We start from the raw sequence: 22,077 nt of genomic DNA, 5'->3' as shown, positions 1-22,077 counted from the left end.
GAATCGTCCTTTAATTTTTATTGCGGGAATAGATCGAAAATATAATCCTTTTGACTGTTTTGTTTGTCTTATATTTTAATTTATATTTTATTAATTTAATGATTGATTCCATTAAAAAAAATTCAACAATTTATTTATTTATTGAATCACTGAAGTTTAATTTACTCTACAACTGTAGCTGTCAGATAATTTTTCGTCTGCAATTAATATAGACATATGTGATAACTTGTTACCCTAGCCTTAAATTGTTTAATATTTCTTCTGGATCCTAAGATTGCTTTAAATTAATGAACTGGGCCAATAAAGAAGTTTACTTTTTTCCTTGGGATTTTCAGTGACAAAATAAAAAAATAATTGTTTTTAGACCTTGATATTGAAATTAAAGGAAAAATATTTTTCTTCTAATTAATTGTTTTGTTGTTTGGTGTGAATAATAAACAATTTCAAAATGAATTATTATTTTAAAACAGTTAACAATTTTAATTTCTCTTCAGTGTTTGTAATCAAGTGATAAGCATTCTGGATTTTATGCTTCTCATGAGCTTAAATAATGATTAAAAATAAAGGTATGTTTATATTACAAATAAATGTGGTTAAATTTTTATTAAATAATTCCATTTAAATTAAATTAAATTTATGACGGTATTAAGTCTTTGTATGTTTATATTATTTATTGATAACAAATAAAATACAGATATAAAAACTGATATTGCATAATTAAATCTAAAACTTTGTAAAAAAGGAATAAAGAAAAATTATAGAATATACATTTATATATAAACCTTAAATATCTTAAATATATTTTTGTTAAATTAGTTCTAAATAATTGGGTTAATAAATATAAGTTTTCCCTACTTAAAAATTCTTAAATTTTTTAATGCCCTTTAAAATTTATTCAAAAACTTTTATTCAAGTTCTACATTTCAGTAAATGTAATGAAACATAATATACATTAAATGATTTACTTTGGATGATTAAATTCACTGATTTTCTTATAAAAACTATGAATGCAATAAAAATGAAAAACATTTATAGTAGAAAAGGTAATTCATAATATTATTTTATTTGTATCTAATTTATTAAAGTTATAAAAAAATTATTTCTGTAGCATATAAAATTCTTACTAATATGATCTTTATTTTTAAAAAAGGGAAATTTGGGTTTTTCATAAAAAGTTTTGGTACACAAATAAAAATTTATTGATTATGAAGAATTTTGTTATAAAATTAAAATCGTAAAATTGCAAAAATAATATAAGTCAATGGGATAAATAAAAATTTCATGTAGTAATTTATTTTTTTTTTTGAAAATTTTTTTTACTTGATTTCTGGACTTTAATTTGATGTTTAATCAAATTTGCAGATAAAGCAAATAAACATTGATTATTTTTAAAGATATTTTTATTTTTTTATGTTCATCAAAACATTTTAGCTTCACGATAATCTGTAGAAATATCAAAATTTAATTCATTATATGCAAGATTTATCTACTATATTTCGAAGGTGATTATAAATATTATATTTTGTATATATGTATTTAAACTTTTCTGCTGCAGTTTTAATCTAGGTTATTTTCAGTAAAGTAATAAAAAGTTATTCTTGATGTAATTGAAATGGAAGTTTTCATCATTGTACTAAAATTTTCTGTGCTTGTTTCAGATGTATTATGTTTTAGATTAGGTGAATCAAAATTGTACCTTACATGGGGCAACATGTAACTTTATTAACCAAATTTAACCAGAAACATTTATTATTATTATTATATAATTATTTTATAACTTATCACTGTCATTTCCAATCAATATAAAGTGTGATTTAATGATAACTATACTTTTTAAGTTGCATTGAAATGACCTTCACAGTAATTCAAAGATGACGCATAGTTGTGTCACCTGCTTTTTCCTATATATTGTTTGCTTAGTTTTCAGTAATGCATATTCCTCTTTCAACTGTAAATTCATGTAAATTAATTAATTCATGTAAATTAATTAATTCATGTATGCTACAGCAGAAAAAGAATGCTAAATACTCAAAAAGAATAGTAGGTTAATGAGAAATTCCTCTTACTATGAAATCAATAATAAAATTTATTTGATGTCATAAAAAGTGGATGGAGTGTTCTTTTCATATTTGCAAATTTTTTCATGTTATAAAAAGTTCAAACAAGTTCAACAGGTGATTAGGCCCTATATCCCAATGAAGTTGGACAAGTTTTTCCAAGTCTGATATCAACCCATAATATTACATATCTGCTAATAGTCTACATGAAATAGAGGAAATAATACAATCTGTGAGAGAAAAAAAAAACTTGATTTCATTAATCCATTTTAATTTTGATCAAGATACTTTTAGTGGAACATGAAATCTCTGTCCTAAAACACTTATTCTATTCTTCTAATTTTGCCAAACATGAATATATTAATTGTAATCAAATTGTCACAAAAAGGAATTAGGTTTGAGACTGCAGATGTGAAATAAAAAATCATGGAGGTGATGAAAGGGCTTTCATGAAACAGAGACACTGATATGAACTGTGGAAAATTCTTATTGAGCAGTATGAAGATCAAGGTGTAGAATATATTAAAGGTGATCTTGTTAGACATAAAATAAAATATTTTAAAAACATCTGTCCATTTATTTTCTTACTACATCTCATATTTGCAGGATCTATTGTCAGAATCTGAATCTCAAGATCAGAAGATAAAAATCCATCATATATTCTAAAAGGCAATAGAATTCATTTGTCAATATAATTTATTCTTCAGCTCTTGTGATGTATAATTTTACTAAGGAAGTGTTTCTAATTTTTTATCTTCATCATTTCCCAGTGGTTCAAAATCTCAATATTAGAATGTCCTAATGCAATTTCAAAACAAAATATGCAAGACATATCTAAAAGATTAATCCACTAACATGTATGAAATGTGGCAATTCTTACTGGACTTATACAAAAGTGTCTTTCTTTACAATATTTGTATTATGTATTTTCATTAACTATTTTATTCGAAGTATGGTGCTTTTGAATTTAATATTCTTTAAGAAATTGAATAGCTTTATAAATAATAACATACACATTCTTATAATTACAGGTATCAAGACATGTAAAAAATATATATGATGCTGTGAATGAAAATGTCAGAGACCAGTCAGACAAACTCTGACAATGAGTATGTATTTAGATATTTTTAAATTAAAACTTTATGTAAAATTTGTGAGAAATGTTAAACATTAAACAGAACATTTGTTTCAATGTAAGGATAAAAGCTTTCTTTGATATCTTTTTTCCAAAATGTGTTGAATGTCAGTTAAACATCATTTCACATCTATGATTGACAATTTAACTGTAGTTATTTATTAAATTTCATCTTATTACTGCACTTCTTTTCATTGCCATATAAAGCAACTTTGTAATCATTTCAAAAAAAGAGTTTTGTAGATTTTGTGTAAAAAAAGATTAAATAATACAAACTAATTACAGTGAATTTAATTTTTTTTTAATTCATTATAATTAGTTTGTATTTTTTAGCACTCAACTAAAATGTGCATATATATAATAAGCACATGTCTAAATAGTTGTTTTTAAGGTAAAAATTATTTTAAATTAAATATTAGAATTATGAAATTAATTTAATTTGTTCATCCTATGTCATCTAATATTTTCTAACATCAGTTTGACTATTCTTCCATTTGTAGCTGCTTGTATAGAATTGTTTTTGATTTTAACAAACTGATTTAATAATCCATATAATTGATGCTGGATTTAGTTTGTTTTTATTGTTATTATTATTTCCTATTATGCTACCTTTTTTTAAACAGATTTTCAGTCAATATATGCTTCAAAAGTTATTTATTCTCCTTTAAATAAAATTTATTTGTCCAACTTTTAAAATTTTATGGACATTATTGTTGTTTTTCTCATGAGTAATAGATATTGGATTTAAGTAAAAATGCATGTGAGAAAATGTTTATGTAAGTGACTATATATTTTAAAAGTATAAAATATAATACATTGCATTTTAGTTATTTTCTTGTAAGTATCATTATAAATTACAAATAAATGAAAGTCCTTAAGAGGCTAAACAGTTTAAAATAATGGTAATCATTGTGTGATTTTAAGCACTTGTGTATAATTGTAAACTTTTAGTTAACTATTGGTAAACTGCTGGTGTACCTATTTTTAAACTTTAGGTTTAACTGCATCTCATTAGTGAATTTGGTCAGTAGATTAAGATGGAATTTTTAGCAATTATCAATGGTTACAATAAACCATCATCATTATTTTTTGTTTGATGATTAATTCTTAATTTATGGTTAATTCATAAATACTTAATTTTATTATCTCATGTGCAACTATACAAAATATAATTTTTTAAACATATATATATTGCTATTGTTTCCTTTCTATTAGAAAAAGCAGGAGGCCTTGCGGTTCTCGTAAACGACAAGTGCACAATGAAGTTGAAAGACGTCGGAAAGATAAAATCAATGGTTGGATATCCAAAATTGGGGATTTGCTTCCATGTAAAGAGCCTCATAAGAGAGTAAAGAGAAACCTTTTTTTTTTTTTTTTTTTTTTATTATCATTTGAAATTATATATATGTAAATTATGGATTTCTGTAAAATGTGGAATAGTTTTATTTAATTTATTTACAGACATTCTATATTTTAATTAGTGAAAATAGATTTTAAAATTATATATGTATATATATAGATTGCTTTTTTTTTTTCATTTTGTTTATCGACTTAAAAAAATATCCAGAATTTAAAAATGTCTAATTATATTTGAGTTAACATACTGAAAACTTTAGATATTGGATTTAAAACTTTCTTTCAGTTATGAATTAAAAAAAAAATATTAATTTATATTATCTGATATTTTTTAATGTTACTAAAACCTTAATTAATTCATTACCTTAATTAATTGATACTTTGATTAACTTTGTCATTTATCTGTCAAATAGCAAATTTTTAGATTCTAATTACTTAATATTGGCATTTTTTTAAATCCTGGTTTATTGCATTTTTTTATGTTATCGAATAATTTAGAAATGACTTGAGCAAGAGGAGATATGATAAGGTAGAATGATACATTTCATAAAACAATGGTAGAAAGCTTTCATTTTTTATATACTTCCTTTGTAGAGTTAAGTTATTTGTTGCCCATGGCACTTTTCCTTAGAGGGCCACAATTATTCAATGGGTGATCATCTTATAAATAACTGATGTACCTTATGTTATCAACATATATAACTTGTCCACCAGAATGAAATAAATGCTATCTCAAAATGTTAAAGCATAATCACAAATCTATATAGCCAGAAAAAGTATTCTCTTGTATATTTTCCAGATGCTTAATTTAACAATATATCACCATCTTTTTAAGAGAGGGAAGCAAGGCCTTGAAAATCACAACAAAATCTGCAAATGGAAGTATTTCTTCCAACCATCATTAACTGTAACGTGTACCCTAATTTAGTACAGATCTACAATTTTGATTGCAAAACTATACAGCAAATTTAATTTATTAAAAAATATAGTACTTGGAAGCTTCCTGTAGGTTTGAAAATTATCTGTATTTTGATAAAAAATTATACTTTATATATATATATATATATATATATATATATATATTCCATGCAAATTTTATGTTTGATGCAGAATTCCCAAAGATCGAATGGTTTTTAGATCAATTTTATGAAGCTCATGCAAATACTTGCATTGAATTTATTATTTATTTTGTTAAACAGTTATTTTCAAATATGTATGCATATTTGAAAATAGTTTTAGTGAAAATTTTCATCTTTATATCTAAAATGGGTACATGGTTTTATTGTTCTCTGATGATATCAGTAATTTCTCTGAATAATTTTTTATATATATCCTGTAGATGCATTTTATTTGTTGAAAACATGATAATTATTTCGTTCTGTTAGCTGCAAGATTTTCTCTCAGAAAGCACTTATTACAGCATCAAACAGCAATGTTAATGTTTAGTATAATGTATTTAATTCGTAACTTGTCTTTTATATTACTGGCAATGTATGAAAAAGAGATGTTTTGTATAATATCTAGACCTAATGTAGATTACACTGCAGCTATATTAAAAGGGAATCATGAAAAGAGGAATTCAAAGTATTCTATCATTCTGGAGGAATTCAAAGTAACATATTTCACATTTCTGAAGAAAAAAAAGAGAAATGCTAATTGAGAATTTTCTATCAAAAGTTAGTGTCAAAAATCACGTGTCTCTGCTTGACATTTGGAGAAGTATATTATATTTTGTGTTTTTAGCATTTCATAAATATGTAGAAAAATGTGTAAAATATTAATGCCTTATTTTCTCCCTAATTCCTGGCATTCTATTACATGCACTACTTTTCTTATATTAATAACAAAACATCAGAAAAATTGAAAGAATTTATCTCTTGACTTTATTTTATGTTTTCATAAAAAGATATTGGCAATACTGTATCATTGAAAATTATTTTACTTATAATTTTTACATTTAAACATTCTTTTAAAAATATCCAAAATCTACTTTCTTTTAAAAATCTTTTAAATATATTCAAAAGTACTTTTTCTTCTGATGTTTTTTTCAATGTTTTTCTGATGATAACTTTAGAAACTATTGCAGAAACAATAATATTTTTACACTGTTTTAAAATTCAAAATATATATATATCTTTATAATGGTGGTATATAGTTGTTTTTTTTTAACCTTTATAAAAAAAAAAAATCTTTAAAAATAATATTGTAATCCAGTTTTATTACGGCATTATTTTTAGTATGGTTTCTACAATTCTTGAAAATTTTATTTTTAATTTATGACTTATGCTCAAATATTATATTTTCACTAGATAGATTAATATTGCGCAATGTGTATAAGTAAATAAAATTAATGAAAATGTATATATTTTCCATTGGTTTGAGTGGCAACACATAGATAAATGAATTTAGTAATTAAAAATTTATATAATTTTTTATTTAGTATATGTATGGTACTTTCCATGCTAAGAAACCATTATAAGAATAGTTTTGCTTTGATGTAATATTTTAGTGCATTCAAGTTATTAGTTCTGTATTTATTTAAATAACTAAGTGGGGAAATATGAATACCTTGGCATCACCATTCAACTTAGTCGCCACACCTCTGCCCATTGATAGATACAGTCTAAATTTTGCTGCAGCAACTACTTTCCAAATGTGAGACATCTAAGTCATATCATTTTTGAGTGATCATATTCGCATATGCAGAGGGCTCCTAATTCTTTGTTCTTGTTGTTGTCTTCTGAAAAATATTAAATGCCAAGATTTGTCAAAAATCTCATGCTCAAATTTTTTTATAGTTGCAAGAATACCAAGGGATCATGTCATTTTTGAGGAATCATATTCACATATGCAGGGGACTCCTAATTGTTTGTTGTTGTTGTCTTCTGAAAAATATTAAATGCCATGTTTTATCCAAAATCTAATGCTCAAAGTTTTTTTATAGTTGCAAGAATGCCAAGGAATGAAATGGCATTTCGATAAAACTTCAAAAATTATATTGTCAAATGAATATTTAATAAATTCCTATTTTAAATATCTAAATTATTTATGTATTCTATTCTATTTTAGAGCAAAATCAGCATTTTGGAACAAACTGTTGATTACATTAAACTCCTTGTCTTGGAAAGAGAAAAGCTACTTTCAGAGAATCGTTCAGAGGTACAAGGTAATATATGTTTTCAATTAATTTATTTGTTTGAATTACTAATGTTTCTAGATAAAAGTGATTAAAAAAAATTTTAATGAGTGTTCTTTAAATGATTAAAAATAAAAAGTTTAAGAAACAGAGAATTGTGTTAAAAATTGAATTCTGTGGAAAGTTGTTGTCCTTTTGGTGTGTTGGGTCAATTTTCAGATACAGCTTCAATTCTTTATGGCTACACAGTATCCTAAAATTGGCCAAAATATTAAAAAGGGTTTTTTCTGCATTTTTTATGGTCTATACAGTTTTTATGGTCTATACAATTGATTTTAAATTTCAGATTTCATATCTATTATTTAAAAGATATTATATATTTTCTTTGTGTTGTCAGTCTCAAATTTAGATGATGTGGTTAGTTTCAACTTTACTTTGAAGGAACTTCCCATTCTCAAATTTAATTGATTAAAAATATTTTTGAATAAATCAATACCTGTGATGAAATTATTATCATCTTTCACTGTTAAGATCATTTCTGTGTATACTTTGCATTCTTTTTTAGTTTTAATTACTACTTGACTAATATTCATAACTTTTTAAGACCAATATAGTTTGTTTTGTCTTATTTGAAAGCTTTGCACTTTAACGCTCTGTTGTTTCTTATTCATTTTTCTATTGAAAAAAATACTATTACAAAAATGTTCTCAAGTTTAATGTTTTTTGCTTAATTTTAAATAATGCATTTTTGATACTTATTAATTAAAGAAGAAATAGCCAAACTTTTCAAATGTAACACAAAAACCAAATGGTATAGCAACCCTGTGAGTGTGCTTCTCACTTACGAGAAGAAAACAAGCATCAGTATGCATTGTTTATACAAAGTTTACATTAATAGTACACTAATAAACATTTAGTTTGGTTTTGCCAATGAAATTATCATTAATCTTCACTGTTAATTAATATTATACTGTACTATAATGTTTTGAAAAGATGGCAAACTGATGAAAACAGTAATTTGAAAAATTCAGCCTGCTATAACCATTTGTGCGACTTTTAAGAATAAGTAATGCAAACATTTTGCATACAGATTTGCAGATAAAGTTAAAGTTATCCCTGTGGCATAAAACTATATTACTATGGTTATTGAAAATAAAATCAGTGAACTAAAAATTCACAAGATAAAAAAATTGTTAGTAGCGGTGAAGGATTTGTGATTATTAATGTAAATTTTGTATAAACAGATGCTTGTTAGAAATGTGTTCATAGGGTTACAATGCCAATTTTGATGCTACATTTGGCGAGTTTTGGCTCTTTCACCATTAATTAATAATTACCAAACAAATCAAACTAAATAAATTGCGTCAATTTAAAACTGAAAAAAAAAAATAAGAATTTATGATTAAAGATGGCTATTTTTCATTTTAATTTGTGTTGTTATAAATATAATTTTTTTAAAGTGTATTTGCTTGGAACTTTTATGATAATATTAGGTTTAAATTAAGCCAAGTAATTTATTGTTGTTATAACCACTATTATTAATATTGTGCAAAAACATAATTTGAGTAAGAAAAAATATTTTTGATCATATTGAACTTACGCATTCTATTTGTGCATTCTTTAAATTTTGAAATAACACATTAAGAATTTAGGATTCTGTAAGATTATTTGTTTTTATTTAATGCCTTTACAAACTTGAAATGCATTTTTCTCAGTTTTTATGCAAGTATTTTCTATTCCCTAATTCGTTTTTCTATTCAAGATAGAGCTTTAAAATTTTTTGCTGCCACTTTCATATATATGCATTTTTACAATTAATATTAATGTAGATCTAAGGATATTAGTTATTTTTTATAAGAAAAAAAAAAGATAAAATTAATATTTTTAGAAATTTTATGGGGGTTATTTAGCTAAAAATATAATAATTGAAATTTTACAAAGAATCAGATCTTCAGTTCCATACTAAATTTTGTTGTCAATAATTCAAGAAATAAATTTTTTAAATTAAAAATATTAAAAATGAAATATTTCATAATTTTTTTTTAAAAAACTGCATATTAAAATAATGGTTCTTGTTAAATTGATTTTTTTTCTCCGTCAAATTCAGTTTAATAATACAATCTGTGCAAAAGACATTTATTACTTTTAATATTTAAAAAAATGAAATGGGATGCTGTGTTATTCTGTTATTATTTTTTACTATTCATTCTTGTATTAAATAATTATTACTGTTAATTTATTCTTTTTACTGCGGTTTTCTTTCATCTAATTAAATTTTTACTAAAGCATTAAATTACTTTAGATATAAGGCTATTGTAGGAATGTATAAATTTTTTAATAATAATGCTGCATTTCTTAAAGAAATAGCCTTTTCACTATAAGCATGATTTAAATAAAATGATTTATGCTAAATACAGTATGCACCAAAATATACAGAACTGAAACTTGCGCATCTCGAACACGTGATTATGTTTATCGATGAGGCATAACTCCAGCCACATGTGCTCGCAGTAGTGAAAAGGAAATTGTGTTGTGCAGTTATTGTTAGAAATGTGTCTCTCGAGGAGGAAAAAATATTTATAATTGGGCATTATTTCCGCTTATATGGAAGTGGTTGTGAAGGTGGCAGAACAATTATAAGAGTAGTTTAATAAGATAGCACTATAAGTTTAATATGATAAGGAGTTTAATGATTAAGCCATTTCTTCAGGATTAAAAAAGGTTCTGTCATGCAAGGGAGGAGCAGATGAATAGATTGTGGTATCAACAGGACGGGACGACCAGCCATACAGCGCGAGAATCTTAAGTCCTGCAGCAGAAAACTTTCCAGTGTGAATCATTTTACGTGGTTTAGACTTCCATCCCCATCCCCTTCCCCCAATTTTGCACCACCTGATGTCTGCTAGTGGGGAATGTTAAAGAAGAATGTGTTTAACTGTGAAGGTCCACCAAGAACTGTGCATTATGTGAGAAAATCATCTCTTTTTGCAGGAGTCTGCAGCAACCTTTGTTTAAGGATATGTTTGAGAAGCTACAAGAGCGATATGAACACTGTCTACAGCAAGGCAGTGCACACTTTGAACAGTTACATTACACATACCATGGTAAATCAACATGCTAATAGTGTGTATGTATGTTAATTTCTTTTTAGGAAAAATAAACTCACAGATGACAATAATGTAATTTTGTTCATCTTTTCATTTCAGTACTGTATATTTTGGTTCATACTGTATATTTACATTATTCAAGGATGTTCTATTTATTTGCCTTCTTTTTCTTCTCCCCTCCCCTTTTTTTATCTGGGATTGATCATGCTGTTTTTATGCATGACATAGCTGACAAAGCACTGTTTGCACATCAGAAGTGATTTACTATTTTTTTTGGTTAATTCTTTGTGTTACTAATCCAGCATAGCTAACTAATCTTTGCTGATCCTAAACTTGAGTTACAGCACTAACAGTAAATATATGGTATGCAAATGAGACCATGAACCAAACTTTATTGAATAACTAACTATTTCAGGCAACTAGCTGGTTTATCAGGAATATTGTTTATATTTAATTTCTGATCAATTGTTTTGGTATAATTTCATATCCTTGGTTCCACCAAATTGAATCACATTAAAGTTGTATTATTTTAATTAAGTTCTCTTTATTTATACATAAACATTTCTAATAGAAACAGTTCCATAACATCATAGCACTATTAAAAATGTTTCATTTAAATATTGAATTTAATATATGTCTCATAAACTACATTGATATTAAACAGAATCTTCTTCTTTAGCTTTTAATAATGGAAGAATATCACACAGTAAAATATTTGATAAAACAAAGGAAATGATTTGAATTTGTGGGCAATAGTGTAATGTTGGAAGTTAGACTATAAAATATTTTTTAAAAATAGCAAAAATGTAGTAAAGATTTGCATGAGTATTAAATTGGTATAATTAAAACACATTTTTTTTATTTAGAAATGATATAAAATTTTTTGTACAATATTTTTGGTAGCTGTTTTTATATTCTGGTAAATTTTTTAATTAATTAAAATTTCAAAAACCTCCTTTGAAGTGCATATTTCCACTCACCAAGATATATATGTTCAAAATTTGTGTAATCCTAGGTCAAACAGTGTGACCTGTAGAATGCCAATCTGTCCCACACATTCAGCTATATTAATAGTAGAGATAATATACAATATATCATAAAGCATAATGGAAGTAAAAATTGTTATTCCATAATAAAGTAAATTACGATAAAGAAAGCTAAAAATAAAAAACATTCTTTTCCTTTTCAGTTAGTTCTATTTCTTAAGTGCTCATCCAAATTGAATATGGAATGTAATTTGCTTATGCATAATCAATTGAATATTATAATTTTGTATGTTGCAATGCTTGCATAATGGAATACAGCAATTTCTGGGACCAGGACAGTTGAAAAACTATAAAAATAGCCAATTGTATTCAATATTTCTATTAATTCTTTTTGCTGAGAATTTCATTTATTTTATTTTCCTCTTTTAATAAAAATTCTTAAGTTCAATATATTTCCATTTGTATCTTCTTTCCATGATATCACACGGATTCCAGATTAATGTTTCCATGATTCTAGTCTTCACTCATTCTGAAATGAAAATTTCGTATCCTTTTTCTATATAATAAAATTTTAGCTTTCAAGATTTGTTTATAGTGAATGTAAACCTATAGTAACATCTTTTAACACATTCTTTTTGAAATTCTGAATATTTGAAACATACTGCTGTATGTGTCCAGATAATGCCTTTCATGATAAGGAAATTTCACAATTTCAACTTTAATCCATTTCAATATATTTTGTTTTCATGCTTCTTCTGAGATTATTGATAAAAATGACATATATTTATTTCAACAACTATAATGTCAACATTATAAAGAAAACCTACTAACTTTTTATTTCTGTTACCACTTTTTGCATCTTTAACTTTAGTTCATTGATAGTGAACTGCAAATCAATCATAATAGTGGGATTCTCATTATAAACTATTCTTATTTTAAGGATTTTAATTGTTGACATCAAATGCTATTTTTCATACATTAAATACAATTAGTACTATTCTAGTTTCAGTATTTGACAATGATTATATTTAACAAATACTATCATTAAAATCTGCTGCATTTATTTTTCTAATTATATTTTATTTCTTTTAAAGCTGAGGAAGTTAAGCAACTTAAAAGAGATTTAAAGCTTGTTCAAGAACAGAATGCAGTGTATGAAAAGTTATTACTTCAAGCCAATATCAGCTTAAATGCCTTGCCTAAGAAGCCATTAAAATATAGTGATAAATTTGAAAGGAAAAATGGCATTTTAACTGTAAAAAATTCTGACATAAATGTTAACTCCAGAGTTGACAGTGCCATTCAAGTCAACTCTGATCTGCCTGTGAACATTTCAAATGTGAATTCCTTAAACACCTGCTCTTCAATTGCAAAAAAACCCATAAAGAAAACAAAGGCAGTTGTAAAAAACTGCAAGACAAAGAGCTTGAAGAAAGACAAAATTGTGAATCCACCTCCATGTGTAACAACCTCTGAAACATCTGTAAATGAAGATGCAACTTATGTAAACAACTTAGTTGATGCAGTCTCTACTAATTCCTTGACAGCAGCCAATACTGTTCCTTTTGGCTGCCAGGTTTCTCAGGGAAGTGCAATATCAAATATAAGTTGCAATGAAGTTGTAAAGGAAGCACCTTCACTTCATACAGGTGGTGTAACAACTGTGCTGTCACAATTTCCCTTGATGTCAACTACCCACAGTTCCTCCTTAGTTAATATGTGTAATAAAAATATGTCCACCATTATCATTCCAACAGGTGGTGGTATTCTACAACATTTTCCTGCAGCTGAAAAACCATCCAATACCATATCCATTATATGTCCTAGCACTTTGCCTATTATTGTGCCTCAGCAGGTGTTCAATGTTTCATCAGTGGCAAGGAATGTAGGTTTATCATCAACACTTATTTGTTCTGGGCCAGTGAATGATCCTTGCTCACAGACTGAGAAAGCTACTTTGGGTAACACATTAGTGACTCTAAACCCTGGTTCAGTTGTTCCTATTTCATCCAATATCACAGCAAATGGTGGTATCATCTTATCTCCCCAAACTGCTCTTCTTGGAAGTGCTTGTGCAAGTGGCAATTTGACACAGAATGTCATATCTTCTATTATACAGCCTGTGCCACAAATGCAAAGTGAACAAGTTATAGTGCCTTTGCCTCTGAAAGCACCTACAACTACTTCTGCGACAGCAACCGTGGAAAAAAGTGCTCTACCTCCACAGAATGTTTGTACTACGTTTGATAAGAGTCTATCTGATAAATGCAAAAGTAACAAATCGCCTAGTTCATCACTACAAGCTTCTCAAACTGAACCTTGTGAAGCTAGTAATTCTTCATCTATTCCTACAGAATCTATTGGTTCTGCAGTAGATGGAAATAAAAGCAATGCATCATCTCAAAAGAAAGCAATATCTGTCTCAAGGGAAATAAGAAGTATTTCTTTCAGTTCCTTACCATCTTTGCAAGTATTATCAGCCAATAAAATAATTTCTTTAGCAAATCAGTCTCAAATGAGTAAAACAAAATTATCTTTGCCTTTGATGGGGAAGGAATCTTCCCAAATCTCTTCTGTATCACTTCTACCAAATGAAACAAAATCATTGCAGTCCTCCAATAATTTTTGTTTACAAATTGATACACCTGGTGTTTCTGTAAATTTGAGTGAAAATGACATCCCTAAAAATCTTCCTGAAAAAATTGTTCCTGCAACAACTGCATCCCCAACAATTAGAAAAGATCCTGTCTTAACTGCAAAATCAAATTTTTCATTAAATGTTCTAATGGGTGACACAATTTCAGATAAAACTGAAGACAATAGATCTTCAAAAGAAGTTAGACCCTCTAATTCTCAAAATTCAATTGAATCTGTTTCAAAATTGCAGGCTGTCCCAACTGCTTATTCTGTTTCTACAATTGCAACTACCAATAATGCTTCCATAGTAGCAACTGTTAACTGTTCTGATATTCCCGTATGTTCCATTGGAGAAAATTCTGCTCAAAATGGCAACAATGTTTTGAATTCTGCAACACATTTTGATACTTCTTTCAATGTTACAGTTACTAGTGCAGGATTAAATTCAGAGCCTTATAAAAGTAATAATGCAAAAAATAGAGTGGAGAAAAATTCAAGCAATGAATTATCTGTTCAGCAAAATAATAATATGAATGGTATAAGAAGTAATTTACTATGCAATACTTCAACATTAAATCATGAAACTTCATGTGCTAGTACAAGCATAACAACACATGGAAATTCTAATACATTGAACCAGGTTGATCAAAATGTTGGATTTTCCAAGCATGATGCTCACTACTCTGATGTTGATCCTAAAAATACTACATTAACTCCTAAGGATATCAATGTATTTCAGAACCATGACCAAAACAAACAGTGTTCAGAATTAATTAGTTCAGCTATACCCATGGATTCTATAAATAGTGTTTTTACTGAAAATGTGCCATATATTGTGCATGATTCTTCTGTTAATCAAAATATTTTACCTTTACTTTCTACAAATCAAATTGTGTCTATGAATTCACCAGCTTTTGTGTATCCTGTTCAAGATAATGCTTCAAGTAATGTTCATTTGGCCCATAATACCAATGTATCTAGCGAGTCATCTGTAACAATAACAACTTGCATGCTGCCCAATTCATGCTCTGATTTACCATCTTTTACAACTTTAAATAAGGAAAATATATCAAGCACATATCCAGTTTTAACAATTCCCAATGAAAATTCTAAAAGGCCTAATGGAACTTCAACTAATACCCTTTCAAATTCTGAAATGATTGATGCAAATTTTCAATATAATGCCAAAAGTAATATGCAGGACACTTCGAAATTGGATAATAAAATCAATACATCTGTCGATGCATCCAAACAATCTCCAAATGCTAAAAAGAAAAAAAGTGGCATGAAAATTCCAATCAAAGTTAATACCAGTGATGCCCAAACTATCTGCAATTCTAATGACACTTCAGGAATAAACTCCAGTTATGAATTAAATAAATCTCAATCAGCTGAAAATTCAGAAACACTATCAAAAAGTGATGAAGGAGTCTGCATGAGACAAGAATCCAATAACTTTTTATATACATCTGATATTTTAGCAAGAGCTACTGAATCAGTATTTGGTAGTGACATGCTTGAAAATAATCAATTACCCAAACGATCAGTAATGTATTATACAGAAGATGGCTCGCATTTAAATATTCCAACTTCTTCATCTGAAAAACAAAATGTTAATTTTAAATTAGATTGTTCTTCTTCAAATGTAGAACATATAGAAACGTCTTCAAATTTGATGACTGATAACAGCAAAAAGAACTCTGGTTCATTAAATATTTATTCCATAGAATTAACAAATTCAGAAACAACTGATCAGAATAATCTGGAATTAAAACAAAACAAAGCTTGTAAAACTAGAAAATCAAAAACTATTTTAGATTTGGAGCCACCAATGAAAAAAATGAAAGAAACGATTGATTCTTCTTCTAAATCATCGAACAGCCATATATTCACAAATACACACCAAACTGAGGAAGAAATTGGAAAAAGATCTGCTTCAAATTCGCAGTTAAATATGCCTTGTGAAGAAAAACAAGTTTCAACAGAATCTCATGCATCTGAAGTAGATCATTCTGGAATTGATTCTTTGAGTCATTTTGGAAATCAAATTCATTTAGCTGAAAGTAATTGCAAAACACCAACATCTGTAGATGCCATATTCTCTCTCACACCTATGCTAGGTGATATACTGAAAGATGTTTCTCATGGCATTGGAATGGAAACTAGAAATAATGGTTACTTGACTTGCAGTGATAATCAATCCTTATTTCTGGGTGAAAAAAGTTTTCTGTCTCTTAATTTTGTCACTAATTCTAATGATGATTATTTAAATTTACCCAGAATGCATCTACCTGTATCTTCTGAAATTTCTGTTCCACCTGTTCTTCCTGCAACCAATGTTTCTTTTGCCCATACTGTATCATTATGCTCAACACAGAGTGACACATCTAAAACTACTGAAACCACTTCTTCAGCAGATCAGCAAAACAAAAATGATCCTAAAAAGAAGAACAATCTTTGCAATACCTCGGATAATCTGAGTTCTTTGAATCATAGTTTAGCAATTACAAATTCTGTAACAAAATCTTCTGAATGCTTATCAAAACCAAGCAATTCAGAACCATCATTTAGTATTTCTGCAAAAGTTTCCAATAGTTCTAACTCTTTGTTATTTGATAATCAAACGCTTAATAATATACAGAATGGTGTGAATGTTCCTCAAAGCAATAATTCTGCAGTATCCCAAACAGATCCTCATTTTTCTTCCCGTGACAACTTTACTTCTGTTTCACATGGAGTGACATTTTATCCTTCTTTGTCAAATTCTAACAATGTGCAAAATTTCACCTCAAGTTCATCTTCAACCCTATTACATACCAATTTTCATTCCAGTACTTCTTCAAATCTTACCAGCTTATCTTTTCCAGTTCAGACAGTCAGTGCTAGCACAAATACAGTGTATCAATCTCAATCAGCTGCTGCCAAAGTTGATTCCCTTAGCCATTCCTTATGCTCTCTCCTTAAAGAAACTTCTAATATTCTGGGAGAAAACCGTATTGGAACTAGTGGTCCAGCATCTTCACAAGCTTCAAGTTCCTCTTCAACTTCTAATATATCTCAATCAAAATATTCTGCTTTATCTCTCATCTCTGATCATTCATCATATTCTGAGTCGCCTTCGTCTTCAGCTTGTCATTCTGAGTATGTACATAGCTCGGTTGTTTGCACTCCATCTGTTTCTGATACACAGTATACATCTAATAATTCATCTTGTAGTAGAAATCAGAGATCATCTCTCTCTTACTCAGCTGAGAGTTTGCTTCAGACATCTTGTGCTAATTCTGAAAAGAGCAAAAACAAAAATGTTGTGAATAATCGATATGTTCAACGAATTGCAGAAAAGAAGTCTGATAGAAATAATATTACAAACATGCATAGTATTAGTGATACAAACATATTTATGCCTGTAACAAGTTGCGACATAAATATTTCAAATGCACCTTTGGTTCCTTTGCCACCTGTTACCTCTTTTCATAATTTTCCTCCAACTTACACTTTGTGTGACTCTGTACCATCCACCACAATTTTTAATTCTGTTACAAGAACTCACGATATTCCTTTATCTTTACCAACTGAAAATTTCCTGAATCATATGAATTTAAGTGTTGAATCTCAAGTGCTTACCAATAGACATGATGCTTCATCTACAGTTCCTAAACCTCATTCTAATATAACATTACCTTTTGAAAATCATGGATCTCTGTATAACAATTGTAATTTCTTGCCTCATGTTAAGCCCGCATTAGAAACTTCTAGAACTCCAGAATCTGGAGCTTGCTTTCCACCAACATCTTTTAGCAATAACTATTCTCAGTCAGCACAAAAATCTAATTATTGCCAGTTTCCTCATCGAACATTAACGACTAATCCTGAACTTCCTGCAGATATTAGCTTGCCTGTAGGCCCTCCAGTGCCATCATTTCATACAGATAAAGCTAATTTTCAAACTAATAGATCATCTCTTCAAACTTCATTCTCTCAAAATAATGCTAATTTTGTGGGAAATATATTTTATAACACAAATAATACTACACGTGATGTAAATGACATGACTGTCAAACCGTCCAACATCAGACCAACTCAGGAAGCTTTTGTGCCTGAAGGACATCGTCAGAATCTCCACGATCACAATCCCATAATCTTTCCTGGTCGAAAGACAGCCACATCAAACAGATCAAAATCCAAAAAGGGAAAAAATCTTCCTGTTAATGAGGGAAACACAAATATGGTCCCAAGCAGCATGGGCAATTTTCCCATTTCTCAAGATTTACCTGGTACTAAAAGTAACATATCTTGTGTTCCCAATGGATACTTTAAGAACAATAGTCATTCTGTCATTCCACCTCCTCCTAGTCAATTGCCATGCTCCCAGCATAAAATAGCAGAGAATACTCCAAACACTGTGATACCTACCAATCCACCTTTCAACCCAGTACTGCATCAACAAGGAGATAATTTCTTCAATTTGAACTTTCAGTCTTCAAATTTTGCAATGAGTCCATTACCCCGTCCTCCAACTCAACCATTATCATGCTCCTGCTTGACAACTCCAATCATCAGTCATACATTTTCATCTACTAATCATCCTGTTCCAAATTTCAATTTAAGCAATATATTGCCTGATATGGGTTGTTCCAGCAACCAAGTTTCATTGCCGCCTGTAAAATTTCCTCCAGTGAACCATACTCTTCAGTCTTCTTCAGCACAATGTCAAACAAATTCCACTATGAGCAATTCAGCACATATTATATCCCATCAGACCTGCACTCCTGCCTTATATCCACCACATCCTCCCATGGTACGTGGATCCCTCAACCCAATTTTAAGCCACAATCCCCAGTCTTTTAGTGAAAATCAAGTACCTTTAGTTGGTACTGGTGCCACACCTGTTATGTCTCAAAATATTACTTTTTCAGCTTCTCAAAATCCAACTTTTAGGAATGTCATTCATTCATTGAGTTTTCCTCGTAATGAACGATAATTATCTTTAGTAAAAGTGGAGCTTTAATTCAATATCATTAAAGAAGTCATAGATGGGAAATATTTTTCATTCTTATATTTAAGAAAACTAAAAGTTTCATTTGTGTTGCATATTATTATTATTTTTTTTTTCAAATAAATAATAATAATTCTTTAACTTTTGTATAATTTGTAAAAGTAATAATATGTCACATGAATCTACTAGATTACTTGTTTTAACAAGGAAAAGGGCCTGCATGAATTTAATATAGCATTCTTTATATTCAACATAATTTTTTTCTTTTTAATAAGCATATTCATTTATGCCTAGCTGTAATTATGTATATGAATTTTAATATTCTTTAAAATGTTGTGATTCTAGACTATTATTATGTTAAATATCTTATTATGAAGATACTTAAAAGACTGAAGGTCAATCTATTCTTAAATTCTAAATTTTAATTATGACATTGCATTTAATTTATAATCTATATTTTTAAATAATTAATGTCCATATTCCATAGATCACTAAGATATGACATAGGAATAATTTATTGATTTACTGCTAATATATGCGGATAAAGGAACATATTTTACAATTTTATATGTGTGTACTGTGGCAATTAAACAATGATATTGATTTAGAATAAAAGCCACAGAATCACAGAGAAGTCTAAATTGATTTTAAATGCTAAGTTTATATGCATTATAATACAAACAATATAGCATATATGCTGAAAGAAAAAATCCTAGTATGCTTATATTACTTCTTCTATTGTTATTGATATTACATCTACTTCTTTTATTACTTTTACACATAAATAAAAAGAAACTGGTCATTTTAAGAACCCCATGTACTAGAAAAGAAATTATTAATTTAGAAAAAAGATAATACAATGCACATAGTTGTTTTTAGTTTATGAATTGCTGTTTTTATTGCTGTCCTGATCAACATACAAATGCATTGTAACTTTTTAATTACGAGGGTAAAATATATAATATAAGAATCAATTGAGTTTTATTTGTCCAATTCTTTCTTCTAAATTTACTGATTGACACTAATTTCGTGAAAGAACTCTCCTAATGCTTTGCTCTGTTAGAATCCATTCACACTCATTTATTGTTATGATATGTAAACTGGTGCAATGTTAGTAAACCAGAAAGTTGATTTTTCCGTTTCTTATCAAGCAGGAAATCAAAATTTTATGACTTAATAAGTTTGAAGTAAAAGCATTAAAAAATTATATGCTTCCATCTTGTTACTAAAAAAATTGTTTTGTTGATTAGTAAATTATTTTACAGAATAAATTTTTATTCTAAAGTTTCAGTCTTCAGAAATTAAAAAATAATAATAATAATAGTATCTCATTATTTAGTTGACTTGTATATAAATAATCATTTGTTGAAATCTGATGCATAAGAAAAACTTCTTCTTCTATATATTCAAATTAGAAATGCGAAAGACAATGCATCTCTGTCTTGTGAGAGTTATAACCCATCATGGAATTTAAACCTATATATTCAGGTGAGGTTATAATATAATTGGGTCAAAAAAGGATATGAAAAATCATTTTTGAATAAATTTATCTAAAAGAAAAGAAAATCATAAAAAATTCAGATCATCAGTTTTATTTTTTAGCAATAGTTTTTATTCTTTGTAATAAAGATTATACAAGATCTGTATTTTCTAATTATATTCGCTGCTTTCACACAGAAATTGGTATAAAAAAATAGGCTGGAATTTAATTACTTGTTTTATTTATAATTTTTAAATCAGATTAATTTCTTGTAATTTATAATTTTGTATTTCCTCCTAAATATAGAAAATTACTTTGAAGTTTTAGTAACTTAGCATATTATGAACATTATATTTAATATTTCTCTCAATTGTTATTGACTTTTGAAAAATTAACTTTCAGTATTTGAGTGCAGAAAGTATTTATTTACACATCTTTTTCAATTAATTATTCAATAAAGTAATGGGTTCAAAATAGCCTTGTAAGTATAAGTAATAAAAAATAATGCAATTTAATTATTAAATAATTGTTGAAAATTTAAAAGAAAATCATAAAATTCAGTGCAGCCACTTATATGGCGCAAATAGAAAAAATTCATAACCACTGCCTTATATATCTTAACTTTGATGTTATTTGTAATTTCTTAACTAGCATGAATATTTAACTTTTCTAAAACTTCAGTCTTACTAATTCATTTGTTAGAAAAACCGTAATTGTTAAAAATGAATTAAAATGCTACAAGCATTATGTTTTACAAAGAAATCTGATAGTTGGACTAGAGAAATGCATTTAAAGCATTATTATAGAAAATAATAATCTTGCGTTATATTATCCTTTATCATACAATTCCAAAACCAAAAAAATTTTAACTTTGATATTAATTTCGTTAATGCTTTCAGCCAAAATTTTTCTAATTGATATGTAAGTCTATTATATATGTACAAATTGCGAGTTCAAACCGTAAAAAAAGTGATACAAATATTATATAATAATATTTTAATCTTATTTTTTAGGATTGAGTGTATTATAAAATAGTATAATCATCTCTTTTTTATTAATATCCTTAATCTTTTTTTATTAATCTGCAAAATCCAAAAATGAATTTATAAGTAGATGCTACAAGATGCTTTAATCTTTTTAGTGTCTTAATACTTTGAAAAAAGAATAAGAAAATTAAAAGCAACTAA

At 27.6% G+C, this 22,077-nt stretch overlaps 1 protein-coding gene across 2 annotated transcripts; it reads left to right on the top strand.

Annotated features, from left to right (window-relative positions):
* The first annotated feature begins 208 nt into the window (after positions 1-208).
* LOC129975638 (probable serine/threonine-protein kinase DDB_G0282963) lies at positions 209-21,861 on the top strand. Of its 2 annotated transcripts, XM_056088728.1 has the most exons (6): positions 209-566; positions 1,432-1,502; positions 3,089-3,166; positions 4,408-4,540; positions 7,618-7,714; positions 12,872-21,861. In XM_056088728.1, exons 3-6 carry the CDS (start codon positions 3,126-3,128, stop codon positions 19,393-19,395), a joined length of 6,795 nt encoding a protein of 2,264 aa, XP_055944703.1. In that variant the 5' UTR covers positions 209-566; positions 1,432-1,502; positions 3,089-3,125; the 3' UTR covers positions 19,396-21,861. The 2 variants fall into 2 exon arrangements, with proteins under 2 accessions (XP_055944703.1, XP_055944704.1); XM_056088729.1 differs by lacking the exon at positions 1,432-1,502.
* The last annotated feature ends 216 nt before the right edge of the window (positions 21,862-22,077 follow it).

This window comes from Argiope bruennichi, chromosome 7 (genome assembly GCF_947563725.1).
Source record: "Argiope bruennichi chromosome 7, qqArgBrue1.1, whole genome shotgun sequence".
Classification (NCBI taxonomy): Eukaryota; Metazoa; Arthropoda; class Arachnida; order Araneae; family Araneidae; genus Argiope; species Argiope bruennichi.
This window is presented reverse-complemented; position numbering and strand designations above follow the sequence as displayed.

Bases quoted from the DNA above. Each gene is read 5' to 3' on its own strand.
- LOC129975638 (XM_056088729.1), top strand. From the start codon at position 3,126: ATGAAAATGTCAGAGACCAGTCAGACAAACTCTGACAATGA. The intron at 4,541-7,617 runs GTAAAGAGAAAC...ATTCTATTTTAG, and splicing joins GTAAAGAGCCTCATAAGAGA to AGCAAAATCAGCATTTTGGA. The intron at 7,715-12,871 runs GTAATATATGTT...TTTCTTTTAAAG, and splicing joins GAATCGTTCAGAGGTACAAG to CTGAGGAAGTTAAGCAACTT.